Below are 12,472 nucleotides of genomic sequence, written 5' to 3' on the forward strand. Positions count from 1 at the left end.
TTTTAGCTGGGTTTGTTTTGTGTTTATGTTCTAAACGGATGAGCGGGTTGTGAACGATTTACTTAATGTACATGTGGGTGGGTGGATGTTGTTTGTGTCTAACCAAATAACTGTATAAATGCTATATACTACATATATATGTATGTAGCAATATTAAAAGCAACAGCATCAGCAATAATATCAACGGGAACAACAAAAACAACAATGTCAAAATCAACAGCAGCAAAAACATCGAAATAAAAAAGCAAATGTGAGAAGCGAAAAGAATTTTGAAATGTAAAAGATGCGTATGTTTGATATATTGCAACCAAAAAACTGCTGGATATTGTAGAGGAAAGTGGGGCTTTAAATGTATGCAACAGAAAATAATCAAAAATAGTTTCAACTTTACCATAAAAAATAAAGAAATAAAGCAAATAATATTCCATGTTTTTTGTGTCTGAAAGACTGTTCTCTCTATGTATAAATATATGTTTGTTTATGTGTAGATGTCTGTGAATATTACGCTTATTTATTTCAAGAATATCTCAACTACAAATTTAAGTTTTTAAAGCATAAATTATCGCAAGTTTTAATTCAAATAAGTAATACCCAGCAAAAACATGGTAGTGACTTGCAATTGAAACCACAAACCTATTAGTATACTTCTCAATGACTACTACATTTCCTTCTGAATTTCATAGAAATAATAATGTGTATATATAAAAACTTTCTTATTTATAAGTCAGCTTCTGCGTGAAGATTTGCATGGTAATGAAAGTTTTTGCTGGGTACATATATTATTATTTTTTTTTTTTTTGCTAAATATGTATAAAAACCTTTTTAAAGACCTTAATTAGTTTAAAAAACTGTTAAAAATATGTTATCTTTAAAATATATTTTTTAAGTTAAGACATTCTTTAAATAAACGAGAGATATGTACATATGTATTTCTGTATATGTGTAAATTTAACATTTATTTTTGAGTTTTCTTCTTTCCATATTATTTTCATTTTCTTTCATTTATATCTTCCATTTTTTGTATGTTATTTGATAAAAGGAAATTTCGTTTCGTTATTATTGTATTATTGTTTTGTTTGGTTTGTTTTTTTCGTTAATATTTATTTGTTTGTTTGTGCGATTTTATTTAGCCTTTGTAAGGAATAAGGACACTGACTCCACTCACCAAATTCTTTTTCATAGAATCCTTTTTTTTTGTTTTCTTTTTTATACATTTAACAATAATAACAACAGCAATATAATGCAACAGCAAAGAAAAATAGTTTCATTTTCCACTTCCATTTCAACTCCTGCTAGTGCTTTGTGGTTAGTTAGTTCGTCCGTAATGCTGCGTGCAAGACGAATAATGCCACTAATAAATTCGCTTGAATTCTCATTACTTTAAAGGTACCCACATCTCTTGTCTGTCTAGCACCACTGTGTGTGGTTGTGATAACCCATGGTGTTCGTAGCGTTGGCATGGCTTGTGGGGTTTTATGTGTCTTCTCGTAGCCATTTCGTGCGGGAAGTTGTGTATGAACTGAAATTATAATAAAAAATAATTTTGTTTTTTAAAAATCGAATTTTAAAGATTGCGTACATGTGTGTGAACCGTAGAGCAATCTGGAATAACTACTGATACATATTGAAGATCCAGTCAACATTTAAGTATACTCTAACAAAGATTAACCCTTAACAAACTATTATAAATATGTCAAACAACAACAAAATAAAATGTAAATATGTATTAAGCACATTTTCGTTTTTGCAAAATTACAGAAAATTTTTAAAAAAATACTGGTTTAATAAATTTCGGTATTTGTGTATAGAAAATGAGATAACTGGTAAGAGTATTATTTTAAAAAGACTAGGATCTATATACAATGTCCAAATTTTTTTCCAATATCATCGTCCGATCAAATTTTACATTAATTCCAATAAATCTACAGAAAGTTCCCAAGCTTATACTTCTTTTGATAAATTCGCTTATTAGTCCTGCATCAGAAAAAAAAATAAATTTCAATTTCTGTAAAAATTAAATTCTTAGAATTTAATAAGGACTCCGATTTGTAGTTATATGACCAATATTTCGATGTGTTACAAACGGAATGACCACTATACTGTATGACATGTTTTTATATGAGTTTGACAAATTATGACTTAAGATCCAGCTCAGAGTCAATAAGACAACGGTCGCCTACTATATCTGTGGTAATATGTTTGGAATTAAATGACAACTTAGTCGCAACATAGTCAAATGGATGTACACAGCTATATTACGTCCAATTCTTATATACTGATCTCTTGTATGGTGGACCTTAAAAAAGATGGTTGTTGTAGATCAACTATATAAAGTTCAGAGATCAGCATGCATTGGGATAATAGATGCTCTAAGAACTAGTCCTTTAGAAGTTCCGAAGAATATATTACATACACCATATCAAGAACATAAAACCTTTTTCCCAACAACTGTTGTATCAATTATGCGATAATGTCAGTCTATATGTTACTACATGATCTCAATACTCGTGGCTACATAGAAATTTTTGTTGATAATCAAGCGGCACTCTCTCTGTAAATTCTTATACTTCCACATCCCTATTAGTTAGACAATGCAAGAAGGATCTGCCAAGGCTGGGTAGCCTGTCTGATATTACCATTGTTTGCGTCAATGCACATAGGGACTATCATGGAAATAAGCAGATAGATGAGTTCGACAGAACGCCATCTGCTCCTGGTATCGCCCACGCCATTTCAGCGGCCACTCCGTAAGGTTTTCTCAAGAGAAGTATCCTCAGATTCTTTCTTCAAAATGCACATCTACACATGTAAAGAGGCCCAGTTATAATTTCCATCGTTAAATGAGAAACTCACAATAGTAGTAACAACAGGGCACTGGCTGCTAGAATTCCCAGTTACTTCATATCTAATCTTGGTGAGATATCTGGGTATAGGCTTAATGATATCCTGAGATTTTTCACGGCCTCAGGTTGGATGTAATATAATACTACCAATTAAAACGATGTGTCTTCGACTCGACTTAATCATTCGTGCACAATAAACTACCACGTTAACCAATTATGAGTCTTACTAATACTTTTTACAGAATTTTGTATTTTTTAGTTTCCTAAATTTCGACATTATATCATCTTAGATACAAAATACTTAATAAATCTTTAAAATAAAAATACAAATATGAAATCCATGTACATATTTCTATTGGGATTAAAATAAAATCTTGCTGTTTTAGCTTCGCAACAAAAATTGGGGAAAATATCTTTAAATAAACCGCTAATGGGTATAAACCTAGCAAATTTCTAATTTTCGTGGTTGAATTATTTCGCATTCATGTATAAATGTAAATGGGTTAAAGGACATAAATATTACTTTGTATATTAGTTGCAGTACATATGGGGTTCTTATTTTACTACTTTTTTGTTTCATTTTACACCAGCAATGATTGTTGTGGTAAATCAAAAATGTCAACTAAATACCAAAGTTACAAATATACATACATACATACATTTATACACTTAAACATTTTTACGCTCATATATTTGTAAATACACATGCATGGTTTTCTTTAAAGTGGTTGGACAATTATTTCTGCACCTAGAAAATTTACAATGACAACTACTAGAACTAAAAACAGTATCTTAAAAAAATTACCAAAATAAATATATTCTCCTAGTGATCTAATAAATATAGTTCTAGTAGTCAGAATTGTTCACTACTTCATATTTCAAACCGATTTTACATTTATAAACAACAGTAGAAATTAAATGTCTTAAACTTTTTAAGTGTTAATGGCAATGACAAAAGGGCAATGGAAACATCTTAAGAAGTACGATAAAATGTTTGCACATGGAGAAATGTGACTCTATGGGCCAATATCTCAACCTCCGATTGTCGTTTAGCCGATAAACTGTCAATTTATTATTAGGATAAATAATAATCAGACATTGAAAAAATGAGCCTTAATGTACACTTTTAAAATTTAACGTTTCTAATTATTAAAAGTTGCTTTACATTTACATATACAAAATTTATTGTAGTCTGAAAATCTAAAAGATTTTCTAATTTGAAATGTACATTTAGGTGTTTTTTTCTATTGATCACTATTCAAAACAAAATTTTATTAAAATCAGCATTATATTTATGAAATATAACAAAATATTTGTATTGATTACACGCACTTTTAAAATTAAAAAAAATTTAAAATACTTTGTAAAATTTACTATCATTTTTCACTTGCAGGCATACATTTTCATATAAAAAGTAGGCGTGTATCTTATATAACTACGCCTTCTTTTTAAAACATGTTGATGTTTTAAAACTCGATTCAGTTTGTCCTTTTTGATGTTATTGCTTTTTAATATTATTGTATTCAAGAATACTACAAGCACGTGGATAATTGGTTGATCATAAAATTTTCTACAAAAGGGTTTATATAGGATGGTAAGAATAAGGAAATTTATGTATACACTAAAGTTATTTATGCAAAATTTCATCGTGTTATCGAAAAATAATTTTGGCCTTCAAACCTTAAAACGCATGCTTACATGCGCTATTTATCTGTAACAAATAGAGTTATACGCATTTAAATATTAAAATTTAAAATTCAGAGTATTTCAATAGGTAAATGGGCTCCAGAGTACTCGCTAAATTAGAAATACTATATACCTATGTATGCATGAAGTATTATGCGCTAAATTTGAAGAGATCTCCTGAAAAATCAATAAACTCCAGAACTAATAAAGACAAAAAAAAAAACGTCAAAAGTATTCTAAGTTTAGAAATGTCCACAGCTTTGTGCACAGAGCCTGTTTGCAGCATTTATAGAATGAAAAATACAAAAGAAATCATGTTGTCACATTTGGTTTGCAATTTATACGTTTGTTCGAATGTATATATGAACTACATACAGACAAGCACAATTACAAACGTAGAAACAGACGTTCAGATGTGGGACACTTGGCGGTTTCTTGTTACTTTGACTGCATTACATACCTATATATTTAACGGAACACCACACAGAGATCTGGTCCCTTGGTTAAGAAAAACGTTTATTGTTTTTTGGAATAAAAAAATGAACACATAACCACATTCGAACACAGGGGGATATAAATATACTTGTACGAATAGACTTCTTAAGAAGTTGAGTAAATAATTTTTTCACACATAAACATTCAAACCTACGTACGTGTACATTAGGGTAATTACTTTTTGCAATTTTTGCAAATATCAAAAATATTTTCGTGGTCGTGAAAAAAGTTCCCGCACCAAACGCGATGAAGTATAAATAACACTTTTCTAATGTGTAAAATAATATTTTGCGTATAGAGAGGATTGTCCTTTATAACAATGTTAAAAAATTTTCAATAAATTGAAAAAAACAAAATCGTTAATTATTCAATTAATTTTAGTAAAAATATCGTATAAAAACATTTTAGAAATAGCTTGCGGTGTGGGAAGTTTTTATAACCAAATTGACCTAAAAATTATTTTTTATTATCAGAACAGGAAGTCCAGTAGCATTTTACCGCCCAAAAATAGTTATGACCCTATTGTACATATATGTATATGTATGAACATTTTTATAGATGTTGCAATGGTTTGGTCTTGTGCGATTTACTACACGCCTGAATTGCTTAATTTCTTTATGTTGTAAGTCGTATGTACACATACTTCTTGTGTGTAAATGTATTACACATTTACTTACATAAGTCCATATGTATAAATATATGCACATATGTTAGTATGTTTGTAAGTACTAGTTGTACTTAAAGAATTTATTCAATCGTAACTTACCTTCCGCTCCGTTAGACAAGCCATTTGCGACATTGATGCCGTTACCAGGTCCCACAACAATACCATTGATGATGTTGACTCCTTGTGCACTGTTGCCACTTAGAATTTCGTTTTCCTGCATTTGATTGGTAAAATGCGTTTCTTTGGCTCTAACCACCTCGTTGAGGCCTTTGTTCATATTTGAAGATTGCTTGCGACGTGGCTTTTGTGTTGTGTACACGTACGGTGTTGGTGTTGTGGTTGGTTTTGGTGGCAACCGAAGCTCTGCAACAAATTGAGACAATTATCACAAATTTAATAGAAAATACAATAAAAAATTAAATCATATTTGCTTCCATTCAGGTGAATCGCACAAAATCAAAGCAAACCATAAATCCCTTACTAAAGAACAGATGTGACTCAATGGCTGATTGACTAAATGACTGACATACAGCGAGATTGTTTGCCACCCGCATTTCTTTCTGACAAATTCATGTAATGCTAACAAATATTACTCTTATTATTATTTGTATTTTCTTCAATTGTACACAGATCTATTTAAAATGTCAACAAATTTAAATAAACCCACCATTTATCTCAACAACAAACAAGAGTAGTTGGAGTATTTCGACTGCTTTGACATTCGGTCCCAGCTGCCCACCACTGCCAGCTAAAGTACGAATATTTAGTTACTTACTTACTACAAGTCAATAAAATCAAATATGTTTAACATTCGATTGAATTGATTTTTATTGCGCTTAAATTGAAGAAGATCCAACTGAATAAAGACATTTTTCTTTTACATACTTTCTCAACCATTATAATGGCAATAATAATGGAATCGATAAAAACTTATTAGGAGCTTGGCATGATACCGTTTGGGGTTTTTCTACGACAACATTAACCAAATAGTACTAATATTTCTTCGAAGAAGACTACTTTTTTTTTGCTTTTTAAAGTGACAACTACAGTAAATAGTGTAAGAAATTAGGAAAAATTTGCTTATAATTAAGTAAGAACATTTTAAATATTGTGAATTTTTATCTGTACATTTTAATTAGATTTGATTACGATTAGTATTTTTAAATTAATTAAACTTCTTTTATTAAGACAACAACAAATTTCGAAAAAAAAATTATAACTCTAAAACTGAATCTGGCCTCAGAACACCTTCATCACATCAAAAAGCGTTTGGATTTTATTATGTAAACTCTTGATATATTGATGCTACAAATAATATACATTAGAAAACTGTTTCACAACACTGTGCATGGGTTAAATTGTGGAATACTACTCTCTTGGCTTAGACAAAAAATTTAAATTGTGTTGTTTTATTTCACTTATTCATCGAATACGTACATATGTATATATGAATGAATGTATGCCAGTAAGTTGGAGGAAATATGTACCAGTAACTACGGGTGCGAGTATTTTAACAGCAGTCTGGCTCTAGCCTTCTGTTATTGCCGGTGCTAGTGATGTTGTTGCGAATGGTTAGTGTAATTCATGTGATTTCTTACTTAACTTGGCATTTTGTGGCAATAACTTTGGCCCTGCACAACTGTGATAAAAAGATATTATTGACTTGTGTCTATGAATGGGTTCGACACAAACCAAATTGAGATGGTTTGAATAAAACGTACACAAACATACACGTAATTTTGTACTACAAACACATACGTTTTGGTTTATTGTATTCCCTCTGTTGACTTCCGAAATACCAATTGATTTATCGTACATGATTAGAATGGATGAATGACACCACTAGCTAGCTACTCGTATCTAACGCTAGATATCAGAAAAAGAGTTCTTTCGTTTATTCGTTCGTTTATTAGTTCATTCTTTATTTAGTTACCCAGTACAATTTGGGATCAATTCAAAGCTTTTACGTAACTTTAAGAAATAGAACAACGACAAAAAAGCAAGAGAGAAAAGAAATCTGTCTGCTATGCGATACTGCTACTATGATGCATGTGTAAGTGTGTTTGTGTGTATGTAGATGAAAAATCGTTCTTGTTTTTTTGGTGTGGGAGGAATGAATGAATAAATAGGAAAACATACCTTGTAGTCGTATTCGGGCCTCACTTTTGCCTAAAGCATTCACACTGGAGCAGCTGTAAGCGCCAAAGTCCGCTTTAGTCAGATGACGTATTGTCAGATTAAGATGCCAAGTGTACATGTTAATCATGCTCTCGGATATATTGTACTTGTTGCCATTGTGCAGCTTAAGGTTTCCTTTATAGATAGATAGATGGATGGTAACGACGATAATAAAGATGGCGCATAGACGATGGTTGCAGGGGTGTTGCGATGTTGGGTGAATTACAGCATTAAAATGACGCAAAATGATAAAATATATACAATAAAATCAACTTTAGTTTAATAATACAAATAAATATGTCTGCCCGTTCGTTCTTCCACACATACATAGTATGTACATTTTGATATTCTACAAATAATATTAAAATCAAATAAAATATAAAAATAACCATACATAGTACATTCGTCTTACTCGTAAGAAAATATAAACGTACAAAAATAAATTCGAATGATAAGAGTATCCCGTAAAAATTTATATTTTTCCTGTACAAATGGTTGCACATTAACAGGGAAACTAAAATATCAAAATGCATGTTTTGCAAGGAGGTTTTTCCTTTCTATCAGAGTTTAATTGTTAATTAACCCAGGAAAAATATCAGAACTTGTTCTATAAACAAATAGTTCTAGAATGAATACAAATAGAACCTCTTCAGATCCTTAAACGACAACCTTGGAAATAATGATGTCGCCATTACTTCTGGAACCCCTTCTTTGGAACATTGTTATGGTTCTTCCTTATAAAACTACATTGGGCTAAATTCATTTGAGTTTTTCCATAAAGTACTACCAACATAAACCAATAATTCCATTTTTCAGATAAGATTGGAAATTCGTTAAAAACGCAGTGAAATATTTCAGATTGAATTCAACTTTTGTTTGTTAATTTAAAATATTACACAATTCACAAAATTCTTTTTTTTGTATCAAAAAATTTTGTCTGCAAAATAATAATTATATCTGATGATACAACAATACGATACCGATAATGATTGGATAAAAGCGATGTCCTTTTTTAAAAAAGTATAGTTATTTTTGTTTGTGAATATCTTATTGCTTCCAATGTTTTATTTTGTATTTGTGTTCTATGAAGTATGATTTATGAAGAACAAATATTGTTATAAGTAAAAAAACATAACCCAAAATTCACGAACTTATTTCAAAATATTTCACTAAATTTTTCCAACTGTTATTTAATAATTGTTATTGTTATGTGTTGGCAATATATTGTAAAATGAAATCAAACTCGTTTACTTTGAATTAAACTTACAAGGATAAAACAAAAAACGTAAATTTCAACTTCAATGCAGGACATCCAAGGTATCCTATAATAACTGTCATCATGATTATACTCAAATGATAGATTACCATCTTACTAAAAACCCCTATAAATATTGGTCCGGTTCAGAGCAATAAATAAAAAATAAATTTCCAGATCCATATATAGCAGACGTCGGCCCTAGTATTGTTCTGACAACGAACTTATAAACAAGAGCATTAAAAATAAAGTTTTTTTATTTGCTTGACAGAATTTAACAGAGCAGGCTGATGTCGCTTTGTTAAAGAAATTGCAAACACAATAAAAACAACATACACTCTAAATAATTTTCTAGAATGCATAACAATAAAAATAAATAAATTCATCTAGTTTACTAATTTTATTGTACATTTTAATTTGAAATGTTATTTCTATGTGAAGAAATCATCATTCTTCTGTTCATTGATTATATTTTGTTTATAAATACTCCCATTTTACAGTAATGAATTTAATCTTCAAAAAGACAAATATTTTTTTCAGTGCAATTTCATTAAAAAATGCCAAAAGTGTGCGTGTAATGGTGATTTTTTTTCATCTGCTTCTCTAAATGCCCACATTTATCTACGCCGCCAGTTCCTGACAAGTAGGAAATTTGTTTCTGGCAATTTTCATGCAAATAGGAAGATATCGATTTTAAAAGTTGAGCCACTTAAATATCAGAAATATATCATTAGAAACTTTTCAAATGATATATTAGAGAATTGGAATCGTTTACAATTCTTCATACCCGATTTACTATATTCTCTGAATTAAAACTGAAAAACTCAACTTCGCTAGACATGTGAAATAAAAGAAAAGTACTGAACACTCTTACATTTTGATCCAAACATACACATGATGCTAACTTAAAGGATACAAAATCAAGTTAAATTGTTATAGATGGTATAGAGACATGCTGTTGTTTTGTCTTTTATTTGTATGAGAAAAACAATAATAATCAGATGTAGAAGGGTAGAGAATTCATTGAACTTGGTGGTTGATGTTCGGTCGGTTTATGTTTTTTTGTGTCTTTTATTTGTTTTAATTTTCTACTTACCCTCATTGCGATACCAGCCATTCAATGGTTTTGGGTAGACTTCCACAATGCATTCCAAAGTAACTTCTCGCTCGACTGGGGCACCCACTAACTGATTTACGGCCTTGATGGATGGCGGAACTGTGTAGCGGTTTTAAAACAGTATACCAAGCGTATGCGAATAAAAATAAGTAAAAGAAAAAAAAGGAGAATAAAATTAAAGAGCAAATAAAAGCGTGCACACACACTCCCAAAAAGATAGAATAAGTAAGTAAATGTAGAATAAAAGGAGAGCATAACAAATTGCTGGATTAAGTGCAATGTAAAATGTCTGTTTTTATTTTGTTTTGCTTTATTTCATTCTTTTCCGTTTTCCTCCCAGAGTCTTGCTAAAGTATTTGTAAATTTTAAAACTTAATTTAATTTTATGCTCACATGTAACCATTTTGATAATTTAAAAAAAAATACTCTTTTAGAAAAGCTGAAGAAATTCCACGAACTATATAAAACACAGAAATACATATAAATGAAGAACTTTTAAAAGATTGGTTAAACATTTTCATTGAAAATCTTAAAATGAATTGCCAATTTCAAATGCTGAATGTAAGACTTCATGTATATACTGGTATACGTTTTGCCTAAATCGGATGTTTTGAAAATTTTTCAAACATTGAGGAACTATAATTCGTAATATATAAGATTTGGAAACAATAAAACTTAATCAAATGCAATTTAGTTTTCCAGCTTTGGTGCCACAGAATTTTATTCTGATAACAATTGATATAATGTAGGTACTTTGGTCCTTTAGGAAAAGTCAAAACGAAATCTTTTGGTAAAAATTAGTTTAGCTCAAGAAATTATTTAAAAAATGTTTCACCTTAAGGGAAAAAATCACTATCACTATAATCGCAAGGAAGTTAACGTTACAAAAATTTGTTTATTACAAATGTCATGTTTATTTTGCATCCTACGACTGTTTTAAGTCTGTAGTTAACGCAGGTACAGTAAAAAATTTATATAACCCACCAATTTTCCACATTTTGATCTAGATTTTGGACTTGCGTCTAAAATATACAATTAAGTAATTTTGCGGAAGATAGGAATGTCGCCATTCTCTTTAACTAGACTTATTACTTAAATTATAAAAATGCATTCTGAAAAAATTTAGATCATTACTAGAATAATATCACAAAATTTTATGTCACAAGAATTTATAGCTTTTCCTCTCAACATATAACTTAAATCGATTTAATCTGTTTAAAAACAAGAAACTAATTAGACAATTTTAGGGACTTTACTAAAGAACCGTTTAGAACAGGACGCCTAACTAGAAAAATTTACTGTATTGAATTGTAAGAAATCTCTAAACGAATACCTTTAGAGATTTACATCACATGGATATCAGACCCTCTGGGAGAAGTTAGTGCAATAATAAAACGTTGAGAAGAACCAGAAAGATCTAACGATAGCGGGACGAGTATGATGTCCTATTGTAAGTAGACTTACAAGATTACGGGCACAGTTTATGAATATCAGACGATTAAACATAAGTTTTTTTACAATTATATATTTTCATTAAATAGGAGCGGTGATCGCTAGTTACTATAATATCACATTATGCTCTTTAATAATGTTTATGTTTTGTTTCTACATTTAAATCATTGTGTTTGATTTTGACTTGTTTAATACTTAGATGAATGCAACTGATGTTTCTGGTCAAAAACAAAAGCTCAAATACAATTAATATTGTTAAGTGTTTTCAACAATTAAACATTGTTTCAGTTATGGAAATTTATGCTTTTAGCAATGTGTTTGTCACCATGTGATACGGGCAGACAAATAATTCGCGTACAATGATAAAATTTGTAATTTATACATATGAGCAATTTCGAGTCAAGTGACAAAACTTTAAAATCGATTTGGTTAAACTGCCGGAGTCAGTGAGTGTTAGTGAGACATTTTGATCATACAGGCCATTTTCATATAAGTGTAAGTTTACACATGACATTGGTCCTAGCAAAAATTATCCAAAGGCCTTAAGATTGCTATTTTTCAATATGACAGTTTTTGACAGAGACAGCTTTTCGCCATTTCAGATAAAGCACTGCACAAAAATATAGCGCACTTTGTGTTAGGTTTTTATTCTTTTTATATTATTATACAATTAAGGAGTGAGATCGAAAAATTCTTAACACACGTTTTTCATTACATTTTCCAACCAAAGTATTATTTGATTTTTTTTTTGATCAAGTTACCTTTGAAAAACATGTCAG

At 30.0% G+C, this 12,472-nt stretch overlaps 1 protein-coding gene across 2 annotated transcripts in view; it reads right to left on the reverse strand.

The window, feature by feature from the left end:
• Positions 1-915: 915 nt before the first annotated feature.
• Positions 916-12,472, reverse strand: part of LOC111686417 (lachesin) — a 91,801-nt gene continuing 80,244 nt past the window's right edge. Inside the window, exons 7-11 of one of the 2 annotated variants that reach the window (XM_046954236.1) lie at positions 10,221-10,340; positions 7,831-8,004; positions 5,791-6,054; positions 1,395-1,519; positions 916-1,327 (exon numbers count right to left, since the gene is read on the reverse strand). In XM_046954236.1, the coding sequence (XP_046810192.1) occupies positions 1,307-1,327; positions 1,395-1,519; positions 5,791-6,054; positions 7,831-8,004; positions 10,221-10,340 (704 nt within the window). In that variant the 3' untranslated portion in view covers positions 916-1,306. Of the gene's footprint in view, positions 1,520-5,790; positions 6,055-7,830; positions 8,005-10,220; positions 10,341-12,472 lie in introns of both variants that reach the window. The other variant, XM_046954229.1, reaches the window with a different exon arrangement.

The sequence above is a fragment of the Lucilia cuprina genome, chromosome 2 (assembly GCF_022045245.1).
Source record: "Lucilia cuprina isolate Lc7/37 chromosome 2, ASM2204524v1, whole genome shotgun sequence".
Classification (NCBI taxonomy): Eukaryota; Metazoa; Arthropoda; class Insecta; order Diptera; family Calliphoridae; genus Lucilia; species Lucilia cuprina.